Genomic DNA, 22,696 nt, shown 5'->3' with positions numbered 1-22,696 from the left:
TTCAAAGACTTAACACATCAACGTTTGCAGAGAAACTCAGGACAAAGGTTTGGTTTGACCTTGCTGTCTCCCAGAACTGTGATGATGGGGAAACCCAGAGCTCTGACGTGCTGCTTGAGTCCAGGTCCCATGGCTGTGGCCAGCTGCTGCAGAATACTCAGAGTCTGTTGGACCTGCAGGGAGAACATGTCAAGTTGTGGAAGAGAAACTTTGTTGGTTAAATCTGTGCTGGAACTCAGCGGCTCCATGCAACAACTAAACATTTGTCTGAACGTTATTTAAAGTTTGTTTGTTGCAGGAAACAGAAAGCAGTTGCTACGAAGGAAATAAATATATTGTGTTCTATATAATAAACCGTTATATCCGTTTGGTGAAATAAATCTGCAAGTAAAATAAAGAGATGTTTCAGAGTTTTAATTGAAGACCCCTGAGACATTCACCCAGACAGGCCTCAACGTTCTTTCAATGAGTGAAAATAAATTATAACAAGATAAAATCAGAAGGAAAAATTATGTGAAATGTGCAACTAAGAGCTTTGACTGTTTTTTTTTTAAAAGTAGTTCCATCCAAACAAAAAGTTATGTTTGACAGATGTCAGTAGTATAAAGAAAAATGAAACGTCTCGTCGAGAGTGTTCTTGCCGCTCCACGTCTCACCAGGATCTTATTGGAGTCGCCAAGTCGTCCTTTCAAAGCCAGAGGAAGCTCTCCGATGTTGGCCGTGATGAATTTGGCCTCGGAGATGATGGCAGCAGCTTCATCCAGACCCTCCTTCCTGATCTTCCAGTTCTTGTCCTCGATTTTAGACACCAGGCTGGACGAGATCTTATCACTGAGGGGACAGCGAAGAGACAGCATTTCAAACTGAACCAAGTTCACACAAACCAGAGAGGATCAGGAAACTTCCAACAGGAAGTTCACATTGAAGGTCAAACAAGCCAAAGCCACAAGAAATGAAGGAAAATAAAATCAGCAAAGATTTTTTTAAGGGGGTGTCAACTTTGTAATTAAATAAAACTTGACATTAAAATTTTCTGTGAAAACATTTAATGCAGAGGAAATTTGTTGAAGCTAAAACTGAGCTAAATCTAAAACGTAGCAAAGAGCGAGCTAAAAGCTGCAGAACAGCAGCTAAAAGCTGCATCAAAAATACTGTTTCTAAAATCAGTTTCAGCAAACTGATTCCATTAGGGTTTTTTTTTTTTTTTTTTTTTAAGGACTTGGAAAAAATTTCAATGCCGTCCTACGGGGCAAACATTTATAAATAAAAGTTAAATATTTTTAAAAGTATTCAAAAGTCACAGCACCCATCTCCTGAACGAGCCGAATGTTTTGACCTAAGAACAGCTAAAATAGGTGAAAGTCTGCACAAAACAAAAATGAACACGGGTAAAATCTGAGTGAGCATTCAAACTATTTGTTTCTCTGGATTTTAAAATCCAGCGTTTTTGTTCTCATTTAATAAAAAATGTAAAATATAATTCAAAACGATGAGAAAAATATGAGATTTCAGAATGAATACAAAAAAAACAACAACACTATTAAAAAGTAAAAAATAAAAGTTTTTAACCTGATGTCAGTTCGCGGCAGTAAGTCCATGATGTCCTGCCTTCCTCCTCCTCCTCCTCCTCCTCCTCCGTCTTCGTCCTGCTCTTCTCCTTCATCCCCCTCTTCCTCTGCGGCTGCCGCCGCCTTCTTGGTGAACCTGGTTGGAGCTGAAGGAGACTGACCCTGCATCTACAGGGGAGAAAGAAATCTTCACTTTCCAGGTCTTCAGATTTATTTTAAACATTAAATCTCGTGATTGTCCCCGGCAGTCAGACCTTTTCAAACTCGGCATCGATCTGTGAGAGGAGAGCCGGCTTCTCGTCTTCGAAGAACATGCGGAGCGGCGCTCCCATGTACAGGTACATGACTCCCAGCAGGGCGATGGCGGCGGTGCGAACGGCCGGATTCGTTGCTCCCAGAGCAGTCTTCACGTTGTTGATGAATCCTTTCACGTTGATGCTGCAGAGCGAAGACGTCAGTTTAATTCATGACAACTACTTTCCCAAAACGAAACCAAAAACGTCAAAATAAAAGTGGGGAATTACCCGGTGAATCCAAACTCCTTCATGGCATTGGCCAGCCAGTTGAGCGCCTCGGCCTGGTTCTTGGGGTTCTTCTGAGCGAACGCCATGGAGACGACCTGAACACAAATATCATTCATGTTGCAAACCATCAGCAGCGTCGGTGTTCTCGGAGCTGAGGGGTTACTCCACCTGTTCTGCTGTCCACGGCAGCGAGCACGCCTCTCCGATCGCCGTCAGACCTTCTTTAGCGTTTCCGCCACATTTCACGTCTCCGATCTTATCCACCAAACCGTCCAAAACCACCAAGGCCGACGTCTTGGAGAACTGTCCCCGCCGAGCGACAAGAGCCACGATGTGAAGCTTCATCTGCATCACCTGCACAGGGTCGCATGATCCCAAAGGTCAGAGGTCACCACAGATCTTCCCTACAGCATCAATGAGTCACAAACATGTAAGGACAAATGGACGTGTCTTCAGCTGAATGCTGGGGTTTCTGCTCATTCCTCGTTTTGAAACAGATTTAACCTTCAGGAAATTTCTATAATTTACAAACTTTGTGCAGCAGCTTAGATTTGTTCCCTGTAACCTTACGAGAAATATTTAGAGTCATGTTCTTTTAAATTACCAGGGATGTGTCCAACCGACCGACCGCACACGACGGACAAAAAATGTCCAACAAGAAAATATTTATCATTTTAATTTCTGGGAATTTTTAATTAATTATTTCAACAAGACTTTGTAGTTATGTTCATGCGACAGAGCTTTAGGGTTATGCTAAGAAAAAAAAAAAAAAATTACATCGCCACGCAAAACAAATGTAATAAAAATTAAAAGCCATAATATTACGAGAATAAAATCATAAAAGTCTTTTTGCAGCTCTCTTTCCCCCCCCCCCCCCCCAACATGAGCCGGATCCATGACCCGACCTGTCAATCAATCTAGTAGGCGTGTCAGGAAATGACCAATTCAAAGCTAAATGAGTCGTAAAATTATCCGAACTCCCAATAAAACAGGGTTGACCACAGTTTAACTGAACTGTGTTCAAATGAAGAAAGTTGAGCATCTTGTCAAGTTATACTTGATTGGGCAGCTGTGGCTGAGTGGTTAGAGCAGTCGTCTTCCAATAAAAGAGTTGGGGGTTTGAATCCACCAGCAGTCACATGCCAAAGTGTCCCTGGGCAAGACACTGAACCCATCATTGCCTCTGATGTGTGTCCCATCAGTGTGTGAATGTGATCTCAGCACTGATTAGTCTCTTTAGAATGATTTGTTCAATTAGCTTTGTGGAGATCTAGTAGATCGCTGCATGAATGGGTAAATGAGGACACAGATCGTGTTGTAAAGCGCTTTGAGTATCTGGATAAGATAGAAAAGTGCTAGATAAGTGCAGTCCATTTATACTTTGGAACTGTTTTTTACAAATAAGGAGATAGTTAATTTGTTAGCAGATCAGCATCAGATTATGATCAGCATCAGGACTTTGAACCTGCTTACAGTAAGGTGGTACGCTCTGATGGGCTGCAGCGCAGCTCTGCAGGTAAGGAGCATTTAGCTTCGGACTGGTCATTTGCCGACACGCCTACTGGATTGATTGACAGGTTGCATTGTGGATCCGACTCATGGAAAAAATAAACGAACTGTAAAAATAAATAAATTAATAAAATAAAAAATAAAATAAAGTCTCGTACAACTTTATTCTCATAATTTTATGGCTTTTAATTTTTTTTCTTAGCGTGGCCCTAAGACTCCATCGTAATGTTCATTACGTAATAATGCAAAACAAAATAAAATAAACAAAATAAAATAAACATTCTACTCATTTCAACCGTTTCTTTTTTTAATGCAATTATATATATAATTTTTTTTTTTTAAACATCTGGAAACAAACATAATTTCCAGACTATTTAGTGCACCCGAATATGAGGCATGCTCACAATAATAATAATAATAATAATAATAATAATAATAATAATAATAATAATTGTACATATATAGGCCATGCTTGTCCAACACTGTAACAAGATATTTACACAAATACATTTTTTAAACGTTTAATTAAATACGTACCGGTAACGTACACAAATGCGTACAGTAAATGTTTTTTCTGAACAGTGCTTGTAACACGGCTGGTTATAGTACAAAAATTATGGTACTTCTCCAGGTCGTGTTTAATTTTTATTCTAATCCAGACCTGTGAAATGCTAACGATAAGATTAAAACTAATTGAAAACCTTACTTTTATTTCTCTGGAGGCAGTTTTATCTTTGGTGTTTTTACCTGAAAGTTCGTCTCTTTCCAGCCTGGTTTCTTGGCCAACATCCTGACTAAAGCCTGGCAGGGCATCACAGCTTTATCCATCGTCTCCACGGCCTGCAAACACAAAATGGACCCAAACGTTCATCTTCTACAGAACTGCCATCAACAGATTTTAGGTTTTAGTCAGTACAACTGCTGTCTTCACCCTCTGGAACTCCTCCATGCTGGCCAGTCTCTCCTTCCAGTTGGCCGAGTCCAGCTGCTGCAGACAGGAAGCAGGAAGTACGCCGGCTGCCAGGTCCTCGCACGCCTCGGGCTGAAACGCCACCACAAATCATTGATCAGTTACAACCACACACATACACACACACAATGAGGATGCTTCAGATCACAGGTGGAGGAGACCAATTAATTAATTAAACCGTTTACAACAAACTTCCTGCTGTGAGTTCGCACTGACAGAACACCACCATCTATTTTCACGTCATAGAAACACCAGTTTACAACCTCTACCTGGATTACTGAGCATGCATCAGGACACCAGTTTACGTTTTAGCTTCAGATTTAAACAGATCATTTTGAGGTTTAAAGCTCCAGCAGCTGTTCCTTCAGCCTCAGGTCAAATCCCAACAGCTCAGCTGAAATAACGGTGAATTGAAATTGTTTTAGAAGGTTGTCCCTGCCACGCTCAGATCAGCGGTTAGCATGTCCGAGTTTAACTCCATTTCTCTCCGAGATGGACCCAAGATATCTTTATTGAACGGCTTCCCTCTGAACAGTTTGTTTAAACAAGCTCATTGGATTATTATTAATTTCACATCTCTGCAGTTCCATCTCAGCTGCAAGAAGATCTGTCATGTAAATTGACAAAAGCACCAACTCTACAGTGTTTCTCATCTTTCCTTTAGATTTGCCCTTTCATTCATCCATCCATCCATCCATCCATCCATCATCTTTATACGCTTCTTCCTTTTCGGGTGACCCACTGGTGCCCATGTCCAGCCATCACTGTACGAGAGGTGGGGGACACCCTGGACAGGTCTCCAGTCCATCACAGGGCACAGACAAACGACCCTCCACACTCACTTTCACCTAGAGTTACCAGTCATGTTAGGAATAATTTAACTAATAAAAAGACTTGCAACTACTTCCTGTTTCAGACAGACAGCTTTGTTAGATCTCCTTTCTGTTTGTAGACGACACTTAATGTTTATTTTAAACTTTAAATACATTTTTTATTTCCGTTTGTTACTTGAATCCTTTTAAATCTGTTTTGTGGCCATTGGTTCAGTAAATATTTTAATAATAATGATGCAAATGATTTTATTGTGAGAATGAGGCCAAACGAAGTTAATTTAGAAAATTCTCCTTTCACGTTTGTTTTCCAGAAATAAGCAGCCGGTTTATGAGCTCGTTGTTGGGTTCACTGTAGAGCTCCATGAAGACAACACACGGCTCTTGTTTTAAAAACACGTATGTTTTATCATTTGGACCTTGAGCTGAATCAACAGCCCGGTTTGTTCAGAATATTTTACTTACAGAGAGTTCAGTCTCTGCGACCTCTCTGCTGTCTGAGGTTTTCTTGGTTTTCCCTCCAGCTGCTTTGCCTTTCTTAGGCGGCCCGGCTGACAGCTGCAGGAAACAGAGCCAGAGAATTAAAGAACCACCAGGTTCTGTTTGATAGACCTCAGCAGGTTCGAGTTAGATGGTACCTTGCTGGCTGCAGCACTTTGGGTCTTCTTGGGTGGAGCAGAAGATCTGGAAGGAGGCTCAGCAGCAGGAGGAGCTTTAGCTGCAGGCTTCTTCTCCGCTCCTCCTCCTCCTGCAGCACTTTTCTTGCCTCCGGGGAGCTCCACCTTTTCAGAACACTCCTTTATCTGTTAGAGACGAACACCAGAGGTTAGCAGTTGAAGAAACGACCTCTCCAGAGCTCCCACTGCTTATCTCACCTTGTCCAGTTTGAGTTTGTCCAAGTCGGACAGGAAAGGGTTCACAGCTTTCTCTCCCACCACCTTCATGGCCGTCCCCAGAGCTTCGAACGCAGCGTCTCTGACCTCCGGGGCCGAGTCGTTCACTTGCTTGATGAGAGCAGCACAAAAAGGCTTCAGGAGGCTCTTTGGCAGCGTGGCCTGAGTGCAGTGTCTGAAGGAACGGGCCAGGAACAGTGAGGCCTGCTGCTTAATGGAAGGGTTCTTATTGTCCATCACAGCCAGGATGTCCTCCGAGAGGTTCTGGAGAGTCGTCTGAGAAACAAAACGGTCCATCAAAGTTCAATTAGGAGGGCAGATGACGTGCGTTAGGAGTTGCAGAGGCAGGAGAGTGCTCCACAAATAACACTTATCAGATTACAAACAGGAAGTGCAATAAACCAAACAAGACGACGGTTAAATCAGTAACTTATCCAGTAAATTTATATTTTTAACAGTTAATGACAATAAATTGAGCCGTTTCAAGACATAAAGCTCAATTATTAAAAAAATAAAATAAAATCACAAAAAAACTGTTTAAGGCTTTATGTTAGAAATAATTATATATATATTAAAAAAAAAATCAAAATCCTTATTCTTCATTTTCCCAACATAAACACAACTTGTATTTAAACTTTTAGAGAAAACCAAAGTAACTTGTCTTTTGTAAGTTTAAACTTGTAAAGACAATTTACATAAATCACTTTAGAGGAAAATCTTTCCTCTCATAACATCAGAGACGACGAGAACATAAAAAGAAATTAAATCAGAACATTCAAAACAAGTTTTAATTTGTTTTTACACAAAGTGAATTTGAATAATTATCTGTTACTTCAGCCTCATTTGTGGATTTTAGTTTCAATTCTTATTAATACATTAATTTATTAGTAATATTTTTGGAATTCTGACACGACTACAGAATAAATAAATAAATATGTACTTACAGTAAGAAAAATGGCATCGATGGCCTCCTGCAGGGCCTGGACCACCTGCAGCTTCTTCTCCTTAAACTTCTCAAGAATAGTTGGAACCACCTAAAAAGACAGTTCTGTGAGGGAAGTGGTCCGGTAACTGGTTCTGTTCTGTTTAGATTTGGGTCCGGGATCAACTTTGTGGAGTTTAAAACCTGATGTGAATCTGCTGTAACCCAGAATAAACTCCTAACCGGCTCCTCGGGTATAAATGCTCTCACCTGTCCTGCGTACGATCCAAACTTCTTCCTGAGACCCGAGGCCAGCCCGGTCAGACATTTGGCCGCCATCGACACCAGCATCACATTGGCATCTTTCCCCACGACCTGAAACCAGAACAGAACCCTCAGACAATCGTTTTACTCCATCCAGATGGCAGGCAGACTGGGATCCATTGGTCAGATTGGTCAGAACCTGCTCAGAGTGGTAACGGTGTCAGACCCTTCCAGCCTGATGGATCAGATCAGCTTCAGAACATGAAATTGAGTCTAAAACGATAGCGGAACTTTAAAATGGGTTGCTTTGTGTTAGAATATAAAAATATCTTCCCTGTTGTAGATAGTTTAACTCTGACAAGCTAACAGTTGGTCAGTGTGGTCTGAGCTGACTCGCTTCCAAAGTGGATCTTGCAGTTCAAAACAACCTTTCCACCTATTTTACATTTCAAGGTCATGTTTAGATTTTCCTGCAGGACGTGCCCCCATGTGTACAGGAGGTGTTACTCGTCACTGCTGCAGCCATTTGTGCTCAAATAACTGAAGAATGTCGTTAATGCGACACTGACTAGTGTAAAGTATAGAACAGTTTGTATGAAAGTAGAATCAAATCCTGGAGACGAGGATCATTTGAACACGACAGCTTTAGTCGGACTAGCCATCACCTCATCAATCCAGTCAGAATTACCCATTGACAACAGGTAAGATACTGCCTGTTCATGACTTTCCCACATAACTCAGTTGAAAAAAACCTCAGTTCATTTAAAAGACGATATGACAGAGACAGGAAGTACAAGTTGAGAATATTTAACCACTCAGCGCTGCTTTCTCTTCAGTTCAGAAAAAAATACCAAATGGGTGTTTGGACAGATTTACCTTCTTCAGGGCTCTGACCAGGTCTCCGTAGTCTCCGTTCTCCAGTTTGGGGTTCTTGATCAGAACCTCGACAGCTTCTAGAGCTTCTTTTCTCTCCTGCCACTTTTTTGCTTCCTGCAGAGATAAAACGCACAGGAAGTAAAACTTGCATCTTTTTCAGCTTTTTTCAGAGACGGGTGTTTGTGGGAGGTTTTAAACTCCTGGACCTGTGACTTTGTGATTTTATCACGACAACATTCACGCGTCAGTAATAGAATAAACAACATTTTAAAGCCTTTTCAATGATTTGCATGTTCAGGTAAACCTACAATCTTATCGTAGAAGTCTTTGGGGAGCTTAGACAGAATTTCTACAGGTTCCAACAGATCATACGGATCCACAGCTGCTACCGTTTCCTCCTCATCCTCTCCTGGAGGAAGAGCAGAACAAAGCATGACTCTGCGGTACCAAAGGAACGCAGTAAGAGCAGTAGATCTGGACCGGTACCACACCCACCATCGGACTGTTCTCCTTGTGCTTGTTGCTGCTCAAACTTTGCCCTCAGGTCCTGCTGGGAGCGCAGGAACCTGGTCTGCTTTGGAAGAGATGAAGGCAGCTTTGTCCACTCCTCCTCGAGTTCTTTGAGCTGCAGAGATTTAACCCATTTAATTTAAAAACCTGGAACTCTTCGTCCCTGTGTGATGATGATGATGCTGCTGCTGCTGCTCTCACCTGTACAGACGTAATGTTCTGCAGCGAAGGTCTCAGAGCGTCTCGGATCCATTTGTAGATCTCCACAGCGAGCAGCTTGGCCTCGTCTCTCACAGCTTTCTCTCTGGACTCGAACTGTTTGGGTAAAACTTTCACCACCGGCTTCAACGTCACGATTTTAGACCCGAACTCACTGCAGGAACCAAACCACGGAGAGTGGAAACGAGTCAATTCTCTTCTAAAGAAAAGAACCCAGAAAACTGCTGCGGTTCTTAATGAATCATCAGGTTAGGGTTTAAAAATGTTGGAAATGTGAAAGTAGTTTAATTCAAGTTGAAGTTGTTGCTCTAAATATTAAACGCACAGCTGAGCTTTTCTGCTGCATAATGATTCTTTTTATTTATGTTTCTTTTAACAAAACAAACTGCTCAACTTCAGTAAACCTCCATTTAACAACTCGTGTATTAAATTTAAAAACTGATGATTCTTAATAAAAGCAATAAATCAGTTTTAGTCTGCTTCTCTCCACATTTGACAGTTTGATCTGAAACGATATTAAAAATTTTAAGTTACATTTTAAATTTATTCCCCCAAGAGTTGTGATTAAACTAAAATCTTTATTCTAAATACCAAAAATAAAACGTTAAAAATGAAAGCTGGTTTTACCTTCTTTTTTATTTTATTTACCTTTTTGGGTTTTGTTTTCAGAGAAACAGAAGTGAATTTGATTGTTTTATTTCTTCAGAATAAAACAAAAATAAATGTAAAAATGATTGAAATATTTAAATGATCACAAACAATCTGGATTGGATACTGGATCAGATTAAATAAATCTGACCCAGTTCAGCAGAAACACAGCGGTGAGTGCTAATCTGTCTACAGACTCTGATTTCCACCAAGAACAAATGAAGAGGAAGCAGAAACCCGGACCACAGAACCGACCTGAGGGCCTTCCGGAGCGTCTCGATGCAGGCCACCACGATCTTTGGATTCTTGTTGTCCAGTCCTTTCAGCAGCTCGTCCTGGACCACCTCGGCCTTCTCAATCTCCACATAAGTCAGGCAGATATCCGTGCCCAGCTCTTTGGCTCGGGCCTTCGGCTGGTTGAACACTTTGGTCACAACGCCTGACACCACCTCCCCCGCCGTCCTGCAGCAGAGGGAGACCCGGCCCATCAGAACCACAGAACCTCTGAATCCAGACACATTTCAATCTGCAATCTTCTGGCTTCCTTAGATAATGTTTTTATCAGTTTATAAGTCACAACCACAGGTTCAAGAGTTCGACATCTGGTTTATTTCCTGATTCAAAATAAATGTTTTTGCTTTAGACGCCATATGATCTGATTTCAGACGGTTTTTATTCATCTTAAAACTAAAAGATAAATGATAATATTGCTTATTTTTATACACACTGATTTATACATTTCATGCACATTAAAGATTCACATTTAAATGTAGATGATTTGATTTTTATCTTTTCGTTCAAGTCTAAAAACAAACATTTTTCCAGATTCAGTTTCCTTTTCCCCAAACTAAGTCAACAACTACATTTTTCAGCCTGTAAGACTGCGGAGGAGCTCTGAAGCAGCACCAGAATGAATCTGTGAACTCAGAGCCTAAAGCTCAGAAAGATTGTCATCATTTGGACATCCATACCCACAGCCAGCAGGAACACACTGAGCATGTGCAGAAGACAAAAACAGACCGAAGAGCTGGAGACTGGTTTAGTTCTGGTGCCAGATTCTGCACCATGTCAGTGAGGTTCATTCATTCAGTCGCCTGGTAACGCTGCAGGAAGACAAGGCATCCAGCAGGGAAACAAACCACCATGAGCTTCTGATACGTGAACCTGAAACCCAGGCAGCCATCTTCAGATACCCACGATCTATCTGCTGTAATCACGATAAAAACTTTTAATGAACGGTACCTTTTGCCCTGAAACAGATCAGAGTAATTTAAGATTATGTTTTCATAAATTCAGAGTCGATTCCTGCATTCTTTACAGCACAAACCTGCAGATTACGACGACAAAGTCCACCAAACTTTTAAAACAAGTGTTCAACACCTCAGAAACTCCAAGCTGCTTTAGGCAAACATTTAAATAATTAAATCCTGTTAGCACTCAGATTATGCATTGTGAACAACTCTCAACTACAACCACACCAAACTTTAGCTCAGCATCTGTAAATCTGACTTCCATAAAGCCTTTTTTTTGTTTTTGCCAAGATGAATCAGCTGTGGCAGCCATCTTGAATAGGGTTGAATCCAAAACAGACCTACAAACACGACCAAACCATTGATGCCTTTGAGTGAGTCATAATCTGTTTTTAAGTTTGTGTCTGAATGTTCATAAACAATCCAAACTGGAGAAAATCAGCAACGAATTCATTATTCATCCCTTACTAATGAGGCTGTTTCATGCACCGATGGTCTGTAGTCTAAAAAAACCTCAAAGGCTGTTTTTGTTTTTAAAAACCTCCCGCTGTTACTAGAACTTACTTTCCAGCCACGTGTGCATTCTCGATGAAGACCAGAGCAGCTTCCAGGCCTTTGAGCTGAGCCACAGCGTTCGATTCGGTGACAAACTTCTTTATCAGTCCCAGGAACTTCCCCCACTCAGGACTCTTCTCATCCTGGATCCTCTGGAACAACTTCAGAGCTTCTTCATAACCGTTCAGTCGGGCTTTCCACACCTGAACGAGACACAGGACGATGAGCACAAAGTTGGACAATTGGTGATCTTCCTATAAAATAAAAACATGCCTCTGCTCCAAACAAACACGATCACGGAGTTTCTGATGAATTAAACCTCGCTCGAGCAGTGAGGAAACGTTTTTCAGGAGCAGCTGCACAGCCAGAGGAAAGTTAAAGCTGTGGTTTGAAGATGCACGGATCAAACAGGCCTTTTGTAGAGATTCACTGACAGAAGTCTGCAGAGCAAACATCCCTCTGCTCCAGTTTCACTGCAACAACATTCAGGTTTCACCAGAAGGGCCATCTTTTTCAGTGTTTGAAGCACATCACCCAGGCTGCCATGGGAACAGACGGCTACATGCCAACATGCAAGTTTGTGTCCAAATATCACAGGTAGTTCAGTCCAAGTGAAAATTTGTGTCTTTTCTTCATAATTTTCTGTCTCCTACTTGTTCAACAGTTGCAGCTCTGGGAGATACAGTTTGTAACGCTGCTGCTTCTCTCCTCCTTCAGCCATCTTTACTTTAAAACGCCACAAAGACGCCACAACACGTTCCACCCGAGGCTGGGCCAAGGAACGCACAAGTGTGCCTCATTCAGACAGGACTGAAGAAGATCACGCTCGCAATGAAGAGTGGCAACGATAAATCATTTTATACTCAGCCCTGTGATTGGGGCTGCAGCAGCTCAGTGTTCAGCACTGCGATCTCGTAACCCTGAGGCCGCAGGTTTGAGCCCAGGTTCTGTCAGGAAGAGCATCTGGTGTCGAACGATTTTTAAATCCTTCATGAGTTTGTTCACTGTGGCAAGTCCTGCAGAAAGGGGGGGGCAGCAGCAGCAACAACAACAACAACAACCGGTAAATGAGCCCCGTGATGGACTGACACCTGTCCAGGTGTCCCCTGCCTCTCACACACTGACTGCTGGAGATGGGCACCATGCGACAGAGAGGAGAAGCAGCTAAAGAAACTGAATGCATGGATCTTTTTCCTTCTCATTTCACAGTTTTTGTGACATTTGAAAGCTTAATGTGAAGTGTAGACACAAACCTGGCATTGCACAGCCGTAATTATAAGAAAATTAAAAGAATTATTGTGTTAATGTAAATCAGCTGCCTGTATTAGAACATGTAATCTATTGTTTTGTAAACTAATTTAACAAGAAACAAGCGAGTTTTAGTCAAAATGAATAAATCTTGACCCTTTATGTTGAGACAACTGAGCCAGTTTTCTCATAAATAAGTGATTAATTCTGAGAAACAGACTTCAGTTTCTAAGCATTTCCTGCTGTGGTTTCTGTAGTTCATCATCAGAGCAGAGACGGTTTACTTCCATCTTTAAAGCCATCAAGGCTTCCTGGAGTCACAAATCAGCTGATTGTTTTGAGCTTTACTGGAAGCTAACAGCACCAGAAGCTTTTAACGATTCAAACATGAGAAGAAAATCAAATGCTTCAGACTTCATAGATTTGAACAAATACATAAATAAATATGGCACCACATTTTATTGTAGGAGGCATTTTATACACTGCAAGACTGTTTCCAATTTTTTTTTATTAAAATAAAAATGAGAAATCAGGGAGCTGTGACACCATGTGGGACCGTTCATGATAAGCCCAATGTCAGATTACAGAGCTCTCCTGGAGCTGGATTAGTATAATCCTGAATGTAAAATCCTGCAAGGATCCAAACAGAGTAATCACGTCTGAGAAGAGCTAATCAGACTGATGTCTCGAGTCCGATTAGGTCCGCAGCTCATTTTCATGCACTTTAAAGTTTAAACAGACAAGAAGTCTTTATTTAGCATCTTTTTTTTGATGGAGGATATTTACTTCAGCAGCTGAACGTGTTTTGAGTATGGAGTCCAAATCATAGGAACATAATATAATCAGCCGAGTATTTCTAATAAACAACAGATATTAGTCACCTTATGTTCACATTTCTGGTCGATGGGAAGCTTCATCCACTCACTGTCGTCCCCCATGGCGTCGGGTTGGGGACTGGCCTTCCCCAAAAACTTGTTCTGCTGGAAAAAATAAATAAATAAAATTATTATTACCCCACAGTTAACTTCTGCATTTTAACTGAAAACACTTCAACCCCACTTCATAACAATGGATCCCAAAGTTGGGCTCAGGGCCCCACTGTGGGTCGTCAGGTGGGGGTCCTTAGGCCATCTCCAGATATGAACTTCATTTAAATGTAGTGTCATGGGACCAGACTCATTTGCTTTGAAACATTGACAAGACACCAGCTTTCCCCTGATACCAGACAGAACTTAGGCCCCATTTACATGGCGGGGGCAAACAGTTTTTTTTTGGATGTTGATTTGAGGAAAATATCCGTGTTGACACGGGGCACAGTTGGCATTTACATGAATCCCCAAATCCGCTGTAGATGCCATGCCAGGTCATTAGTTGGTGCTGTGAATTTTTATACATTCACCTAAGGGGCATGTGCACTGCCTGGGACTGCGGTCAGTAAGTTCTATCCTCTGAGCTGAAAGCCCAGCTAACAACAAAAAACTTTAAAGCCAGATTTTGGATACGACCGCTTCGTCCAACGGCTTCACACCGATCGCTGAGCGGACCAGAACTGACGAGGATGATGTCGGGCTTTCTACTCCGGTGGTAATCAGTATCCATTAAGCAATGCTACAGCAGGTAAAAGCAACATTCTTAATAATGTTTGCTTGTGTTTACTTTGTTTACACAAACAACAGAGTTTTTATTTTAATTTTTCCTGCAAGGAGAAGCTATCCTCCCACCAGAGGACCGGTTCCGAACGAGAATACACCTCGGCCCAAGGTTTGGTGGAGCAGGAGGACAAAGAGAAAGATGTTGGATCAACTACTCACTTAAAATTCCCCTCAGTTCTTTTTTCCAATCCATTCATGTTTTAAGCTACATTCAGCAAAGCAGCGACAGCCTGTTCAAGCCAGATAAACAACATGGTGCCAGTATCCAGGATGACAACAGAGAGGAAGGGTACAGTCCATTAATGCAGTTTACAGTTTGGTTAATGTGTCTGGAACAGTGTTCAGTTCAATTATCAGCGTTAGTGTGACACAGTTTGTGGCAATGAAAAACTAAAAATTAAACCTGTCGTCTTCATTTTCAACTTTAATAACATGCAATGTTTCACATCATCAACAGTTTTTTTAAGATAGGGCTGGACGATATATCGAATATACTCGATGCATCGAGTTTTTCAATATAAGATGGTTAAAATGCCTCCATCACAACCACTGAATACAAGGCTTGAAAATCCTTTTCTCCCGTCTGCGCCTCCAACTGCACACGCCCCCTCCTACCTCTGAATACAAACCCAGCCCCTCACCTGCGCACGCTCTTGGACATCGGCCATTCCATTAAAATAACTCAATGATATAAAAGGCGCTGTTTTTGCCTGCAGCGGCAGCACAATGCGATGACGTTGCAGCGGCAGCATGTGATGACGTCACGTGCACTTACCCGATCTCACGGCAGAGAGGAAAATTCAAAATGTCGGCGGTGTGGAAGTTTTATTTTTCGTTGGTGAGGATGTCAGATTGCAAAGATTTATGGACTACGTTGAGCCTCGCTACATTGTCCCCAGTTGGAGATACTTTTCCGACGTAACGTTACCCATGTTACAAGCAGTCATTTCCGACATCATTGAGAATAGCTGATATGGCTTGGGAGAGTTTTACCACAGACATTTAGACTACGTGTTAGCCCCGTTAGCATGATTAGTAGTAGGGATGTGCGATTTGGCATAAAATTCATATCATAATATGTATTGTGAAGGGTGGCGATAACAATACATATCACAATATGTTTTTTGTATAAAACTTGCAATAGGAACTTTTTTAAAAAGCATAGGGTGCCCTTTTGCCATCATTTATTTTGAAAACTGCTATACCACAAAATAATCTCAATTAAGAAAATTCCACTACTAGGTCCAGAGAGTTTTGAAATAATAAATAAATAAAGTATTAGGCTTCTTTCTTGTAGTGCAAAATATATCAAATGTAGTTTTAGCCATATGTTTTAAACAAAAGAATATGCTGTTTCCAGTATTCTCACTTAAGAAATGAACAGCAACAGAGCAGCAAGTGCACACTGAACACACTTAAACCTCCAACCCTCTAGTGGGCATCTCCTTCCGCTTTAAGGAGAGCTGACACAAAATGGCGACCAGTTTCCTCTGTGGCTTTGACCAGAGGATCTCGCAGTAAAAATCACACAACACAGCGTTCTTTTCACAGATCAGAGAGGTTTCTCTATCTGACCAACGCTTACTTTCACTTTCGACAGAACAAAGCATTTTGCAAATGCGTCCGAATACGGCAATACTACGGCAAGCCGGCCGTAGTTAGCTTGTAGCTTCGCTACTTCGCTCTCAAAGAAAAGACTAACACCACTTACGCAGTTTTCAACAAAAAAAAAAATGTAACGATTAAATCTGACAACTCTGATTTTACATCAGATACAGCATCACTGCAGTTAACCGGTAGAATACAGATCTCCATCATAGGCTAAAAGTCTATCGTTTCTACCATGTACGGTAAATATATTGTGCATTCCTAATTAGTAACGGTACATGTGGGTGCATTAAACTGTTTTGGTACGGTGTGCTCGGTTCGGTCCACGTGCGAACCGTTTCGGTTATTTTTTCACTCATTAAATTTTATTAACGAGAGATTATGTGCTGCGGAACTAAAGTTCCTAAGCGTGTTTCAGCACGGCGCTTTTAATTGTTGCATAGTCTTGCAGCACGCGTAGCATTAGCAGCCTAGCATCTCGTTGTGGTCTCCTGTTTGGGAACGTTATGGCTTTCTTGTTAAAAGACAAGGCGACAAATTCAAAGCTGTGTGTCGACGTCATTTCACAGAGATTGGATCTGCAGCAGGAAACATGTAACTTGTCAACGCACTTGAAACGACATCATCCGAATGCGAGCATCTCTACTACAAGGAAGAAAAGCAGCTTTGTGCAAAGACCGATAGCAGCATTTAAACAACCAGATCGGTCCAAAGCAAAAACACAAGCTGTAGGAGTTTATAAAGCTCTGGATCTACGTCCGTATTCTGTTGAGGATGCGCCGGCTTTAAAGTTATTGAGCACCGCTACAACATCCCATCACTTCAGCCAAAAAGTTGTAGCAGCACTTTATAAAAAAGCTAAAACTGATACCGTCAACAAGGCTTGGAGCCCAGATTTAAAGCCCTGCCCTGATGACGATGAGCAAGAGATAATATTCAACAAAGATGACCGTGCAAGAAGAGGTATTGTTATTGTATTATTGTGATCTAATTAACTTTAATTTAAAATTATAATCTTATTAACTCAATTTTCTTTATCTCTTTGTGCTGTTTGCAGTCTGAGGATGTCAACGACATAGAGCTGAGTCTTCTTCATCCACCAGATCACCTTCAACCAAGAAGTCTGTAATGACTGAACTGGTTTACTTGGCATATTTTCAAAATAAACATTTTGCAAGTCTTTATTTTGTCCATTTTTGTACAGAAAATTAACTGAACTGAAATGTGATTTTAACGTACCGTTACACCACTAATGATTAGTCTTATGACACAATGGATAGACAAAAACTTTGAACTTAAAAAGGCTGTCCTTCATGCACAGGAGTGCAGCGGATCCCACACTGCAGCTATAGGAACCTGGAATAAGCCCACACAAGTGAGACAGCATTGCAGGTGACTAATGCCCATAAATAACATTTAACACTTTTCATTTAATATAACTTAAAGCACTATGCATATCATATGGCTGTTACTGAATGTATGTCACCAGCTCTTACAGCTGTTGCACAATTATTGTAGCAAATACGCCTAAATAAGAGGAATATGTTCCGACAAAGAAAAGTACATAAAATATCTGTATCGGCATCGGTTATCGGCCGAATAAGTTTTAAGTTCTGACTGCAGAAGGAAATGAAGCAGTAAAGTCCCTCACCATACAAAAATCATGATTTCTCTTCTGTTTGATGAGAGACTCCAAAGAATTCAGTGAAAGAACAACAGTTATCTAAAAGCTCAGGGATGAGAGACTGAAACACATTAAAGAGTCAAATTTCACATCGATCCAAACTGTCCAACAAATGGACTGAAAATCTCAAGTTCACAGCCAGCCTGGTAAATCAGTGCTTCCAGACTAAATGAAATCTGCAGAGTCCTTATGACCTGACTGTTTACAGACAAAATTAAACAATTTAACAAATCTTGTCAAACATTATAACACTGTTTAAAAGCATCACAAACATGGAAAATCCAGCCTTTCAAACATATTAAAAAGGTTTAAAGACAACAGTATGCTCAAAACTTTAAAAACATTTTAAAGAAAACTGACAGAGTCCAATTCTTATCTTTTAGAAGTCTAAATGTTTTACTGAAGAGAAGACAGGAGGAGCAACAAGAGACGACGCAGGACAAAAACACAATCAAACACGGCGGCAAAGAATCAGCCGTCTGTTCAGGAGGAGACATAATGGTTTGCAGCAGGAGGAAACGTCTCTAAAAATCTGACCTACTTAAAAATAAAAAATAAATGATCATGGCCTTTGGAAATGTTAAAACGCTGAAGTTTAAAATCAAATTACCAGCATCCCTGATGCATGCTCAATAATCCAGGTAGAAAAGTCCATTAAGTCAGGCCCTCTGGACAGATTCCTCTTCGTTTAAACATTTTGTATTTTATTCAAAAGGGCTTCAGTTTGAGGAGCTGTAACAAACTCCGTCTTCTAAATAGCACTTTCTCACAGATGGATCAACCAGCTTGCTGCTGACAGACAGAACTAGCTATTCACATGTAAAAGGAGGACCACCAGCCTAACAATTGGTTGTTAGTGCCTTGATGGCTGATTGCTGTTCACAGAGGGCTGAGCGATACTTGCAATAACAGCATTGTAAGAGGGTAACAGTTGAAGACGGAGGCCTCCGCCCCCATTTAAACGATGGACGAGTTATCTTCATGAAAATGGCTTCCTTTACTCATCTCTCAAATCAGTGTTCCCCTCGATCAAGGATGTGCACATCTTCATCGCTGAAAGAATGACCGCTGGCCTGCAAATGAGTGTAGACTGCAGAGTCCTGGGCCTGGCCTGATGATGTCCAGGACATTGCGGTCTACACTCATCTGCAGGCCAGCAGCCACTCTTTCAGGAACGAAGATGTCCTTTCTGTCCACGCATGCTTTTTGCACAGAGTTGTAGAATTATGGTGAACAACTCCACTTCTGTCAATAATGACATCTATCTGCCTAAGAAAAAGGGTTAGGGAGAAGTGGCCCAGAGGTTAGAAGGCGAGTCTGCGAGCAGGTCGTCTGTTCCACCCCACGGACAGACAACATCAAAATGTGGGTGGGAAAGGAGAAGCACCCACACCTACTTCCACCCTCATCATTTCAGCCTCATGGTGTCCAATTCTGGTTCTGGCGGGCCACTATTCTGCATGTTTTAGTCCAGTGATGTCCAATTCTAATCCTGGAAGGCCACTAGCCTGCATATTTTTGTTGTTTCCCTGCTCTTTAGCAGGTCTTCAGAGTCCTGTAGAAGCCTGTTAATCAGTCGGTACTGAATCTGAAGTCAGGAGTGTGAAAACAGAGAACAGTCTTTAAAAAAAAAAGCAGGATAGTGGCTCGACAGCGGCTCCAGATTTGGACACGCCCGTGTTAAAGTTGGATCAGGATTGTCTGTTTTACCAGAGTATAAAGGTTTACCTCCAGCTGCTCCAAAAACAATGTGTACACTACATCCAATCAGTAAAGAACCTGCAATAATATTAAAGTTCTTCCACCAAGGCCTGCTGCGTGTGTGGAAATTAAGAGATAACTTAAATATTTTGGCAACAGTCAGGGAGACAATTCACGTGAGGACAAAAAAACAAACAAACAAGCAAACAAACAACACGGGAGATAAAGGAGTTCAGTCTGCATTAAAGACCAAATATTGTTAATCTGCATTTGCATGAATACTTACAAATTTCAATAAGAGCTGCAGCATTTTCTGATTGTTTAGGGAAAATATACTTTACTAGACTGTGACTTGAGCAGTATGCAAGCACAAAATAATCAATAAATCGGTGTATTTTGACCTGTTTGCACGTGTGGCTGCCGGCTGGATGCTTTCTGCGCATTTCAAACTGCCCATTCACTGTGTGCACCCAGGAATTAGACCGAGCCCAACAATACAATAAGCCATGATCAGTTCGCAACTACATCTTGAATCATCTCCTGTGACGCTTACTAACCATCAAGCCTAACTGTTTGAGGTCAATGTCTTAACCAGCTCTTCAGTTGGTTTTAATTAGCTGCTTTTAAACAGAGACTAACCTGTATAAATAAAGGATGAATGAAAACTAGCTGCCTAGCAACAACAGCTGCTACGTTAGTTAGCCGGCTCCCTCCGCGTTCAAACCGCCTCAGACTGAATTTAAATGTGCAGCCATTATTACCGTGTGGTTAGAGAAGAGGTGGAGAGAGTGTTTATAATGTGATACCGCCGCTGGCTGTAACCGTTAGCTGCTCAAAGCTAACAGTCTACCCGCGCCAACACAGCCAGGCCCGACGACGCACTTCTGACAGACAACTCCGCGGACCCACCGGCACCCACAACACGGACTCTGGGTTCAACCAGACCCGCTACAAAAACGAGAGAATTGTTTCCCATGAATGAAATACCTGTTTGCTGTGCCCGGAGACAATAAGTGAGCTGGCAACTCTGAGATGCGATGATATCACCGCGGTGAAGACTGGCCGGTTTTATATATGTAACTGAGACACAAACACAAAGCCACGCGTCAACTTCCGGTACAAAATAAAAAAGAGAGATTTACCGTCTCATGCCACACTGAAAGCAGCAAAAGAGGTCACGTCAAAGCATTGCAACATAATAAATCCATTACCTCCATAAAAACCTAAATATTTAGGTATATAGTTTAATAATTTTTAAGTACTGCACTCTTATTTTGAAGAAAAACTTCCGGTTGGTTATTGCTAAATACTTTCAACTTGTTGTACCGTTTCAAACAACTCCAAGGGCGGAGAGACAGAGGAGGGCGGAAACCGGAAAATCACCCCGGTTACATTTGTTTTTTACATGCACTCTAATCCTAAGAAGAAGCACAAATAAATATATAAAACTAAAACCCACGGGAGTCTGGAATCTGGATTTACTCTGTAGGCTTTTACATTTTCCCCATTGGCGATTTGTCAGATGAGTTTTCCTGTTTGTCGCTACATAGTCATTGATTGGCTATTTTTGAAATATGCTCCGCCCCTAATTTGTAAATTTCCTTTGCTGATTGGACTCGAGTAATATTGCTCGTTCTGTACAGAGTTTTGATTGGCTGAAATTAAATAATGCGCTCCTTTTCGCTATGCAAGTTTATCTGCCAACAATGGTCATTTCAAACATAACCCATACACATTATTTTGATGGCCACGTGCTATTTTTTTTAATGGAATCACATATCTCTGAGCCCCTTCTTGTTTGATCTGGAGATGGACCTACTAACAGATGAGATCAGGTAGAAATCCCCTTGGTGTTTGCAGATGACACTTAAATGTGGTGAGAGCAGGGAACAGGTGGAAGAGAACTTACAGAGGTGGAGGTATGCACTTGAAAGAGGAAGAAAGGAAGTCAGCCATACAGAGCATGTGTGAATGACATGGAGACAGGTGGAACAGTGAGGATACAAGGAGAACAGGTTAGCAAGGTGCAGGACTTCAAGGACTTGGGGTCCACTGTCTAGAAAAATGGGGATGTGGTAAAGAGGTGAAAAAGAGTCCAAGCAGGATGGAATGGATGGAGAAAAGTTTCAGGAGTGATTTGCAACAAAAGCGTGGCAACGGTCAAAGGAAAAGTTTAAAAGAGTGCGGAGACCTACTGTATATGGTCTGGAGACAGAGACATGGATAAAAAGACAGGATCAGAACTTGAAGTAGCAAAAATGAAGATGTTAAAGTTGAGTAACAAGGATGGATACCATACCACTTTATTTATAAAGTACTTTTTTCCTTCAACCTTTATTTAGACAGATTAATCCCATTGAGCCTCGAGGGCTCATTTACAAGAGAGACCTTAAAACAGCAACAAGGTCAACCAAAGTGCTGTACAACACAAACAAACAAGCAAAGCACACAGCAAAAAATACATAGATCCAAATGGAAAAAGATAACTAAATGGCTAACATTGTAGAATACAGACAGGCTAAAAACAAATCACACTGTGTCAAAAGTCAGGGAATAAAAGTGAGTTTTTAAGCAAGACTTAAAAACAGTGAGAGAGGGAGCCTGCCTTTGTAGTGGTAAGTCATTCCACAATCTTAAACCTGCAACAGACCTGCCCTGTCACCTCTGAGCTTGACGTGTTCCTGGTTCCAAAAGGAGCATCTGATCTGTTGACCTCAAAGAGTGCTGTGGGACATATGGCTGCAGCAGATCAGTGAGATAAGAGGGGGCAGAGCTGTTCAGAGATTTAAAATCATACAGAAAGGTTTTGAGCTGAATTCAAAAGTGAACCGGGAAACAGTGCAGGGAGGCCAAAACTGGTATAATATGCTCTTTTTTGCCTGTACTGGTTAAAAATTGAGCTGCAGCATTTTGGACTAGTTGTAATTGTGCAATATAGGTCTGACTGATTTCAAACAGAAGTGCTTTGCAGTGGATGTTAATGAAACGTATTACTGTCTCCCTGCTACAAGGTTATTTGGATGGACGGATAGGATTAGGAATGAAATCAGAGTTACAGCACAGGTTGAACAAATGGGGGATAAAGTTAGAGAGGCCAGTCATGGTCTGGACATGTCGAGAGGGACAGTGGTTTGGACACGTCCAGAGATCGATCTATTGATCTATCGATCGATCGATCTATCTATCTATTGATCGATCGATCGATCGATCGATATCTATCTATCTATCTATCTATCTATCTATCTATCTATCTATCTATCTATCT

General features: G+C 41.4%; 2 protein-coding genes across 2 annotated transcripts in view; one reads left to right on the top strand and one right to left on the bottom strand.

The window, feature by feature from the left end:
* Positions 1 to 20,530, bottom strand: part of ckap5 (cytoskeleton associated protein 5) — a 34,703-nt gene extending 14,173 nt beyond the window's left edge. Inside the window, exons 1-21 of the mRNA XM_037683296.1 lie at positions 20,419 to 20,530; positions 13,668 to 13,766; positions 11,548 to 11,741; positions 9,989 to 10,195; positions 9,068 to 9,239; positions 8,852 to 8,981; positions 8,665 to 8,765; positions 8,357 to 8,470; positions 7,487 to 7,591; positions 7,239 to 7,328; positions 6,277 to 6,570; positions 6,040 to 6,204; positions 5,867 to 5,959; positions 4,533 to 4,643; positions 4,349 to 4,441; positions 2,261 to 2,446; positions 2,093 to 2,187; positions 1,823 to 2,006; positions 1,570 to 1,736; positions 657 to 831; positions 60 to 173 (exon numbers count right to left, since the gene is read on the bottom strand). Of these exons, the coding sequence (XP_037539224.1) occupies positions 60 to 173; positions 657 to 831; positions 1,570 to 1,736; positions 1,823 to 2,006; positions 2,093 to 2,187; positions 2,261 to 2,446; positions 4,349 to 4,441; positions 4,533 to 4,643; positions 5,867 to 5,959; positions 6,040 to 6,204; positions 6,277 to 6,570; positions 7,239 to 7,328; positions 7,487 to 7,591; positions 8,357 to 8,470; positions 8,665 to 8,765; positions 8,852 to 8,981; positions 9,068 to 9,239; positions 9,989 to 10,195; positions 11,548 to 11,741; positions 13,668 to 13,724 (2,847 nt within the window). The 5' untranslated portion in view covers positions 13,725 to 13,766; positions 20,419 to 20,530. The remainder of the gene's footprint in view (positions 1 to 59; positions 174 to 656; positions 832 to 1,569; positions 1,737 to 1,822; positions 2,007 to 2,092; positions 2,188 to 2,260; positions 2,447 to 4,348; positions 4,442 to 4,532; positions 4,644 to 5,866; positions 5,960 to 6,039; positions 6,205 to 6,276; positions 6,571 to 7,238; positions 7,329 to 7,486; positions 7,592 to 8,356; positions 8,471 to 8,664; positions 8,766 to 8,851; positions 8,982 to 9,067; positions 9,240 to 9,988; positions 10,196 to 11,547; positions 11,742 to 13,667; positions 13,767 to 20,418) is intronic.
* A 965-nt stretch (positions 20,531 to 21,495) lies between these two features.
* The window catches only part of c10h11orf49 (chromosome 10 C11orf49 homolog), a 7,541-nt gene continuing 6,340 nt past the window's right edge, over positions 21,496 to 22,696 (top strand). The window contains exon 1 of the mRNA XM_037683110.1: positions 21,496 to 21,506. Within this exon, the coding sequence (XP_037539038.1) occupies positions 21,496 to 21,506 (11 nt within the window). The remainder of the gene's footprint in view (positions 21,507 to 22,696) is intronic.

The sequence above is a fragment of the Nematolebias whitei genome, chromosome 10, assembly GCF_014905685.2.
Source record: "Nematolebias whitei isolate Nwh7 chromosome 10, NemWhi1, whole genome shotgun sequence".
In the NCBI taxonomy this organism is placed as follows: Eukaryota; Metazoa; Chordata; class Actinopteri; order Cyprinodontiformes; family Rivulidae; genus Nematolebias; species Nematolebias whitei.
The sequence above is the reverse complement of the archived record's forward strand: the minus strand, read 5'-3'. Positions and strand labels throughout refer to the sequence as shown.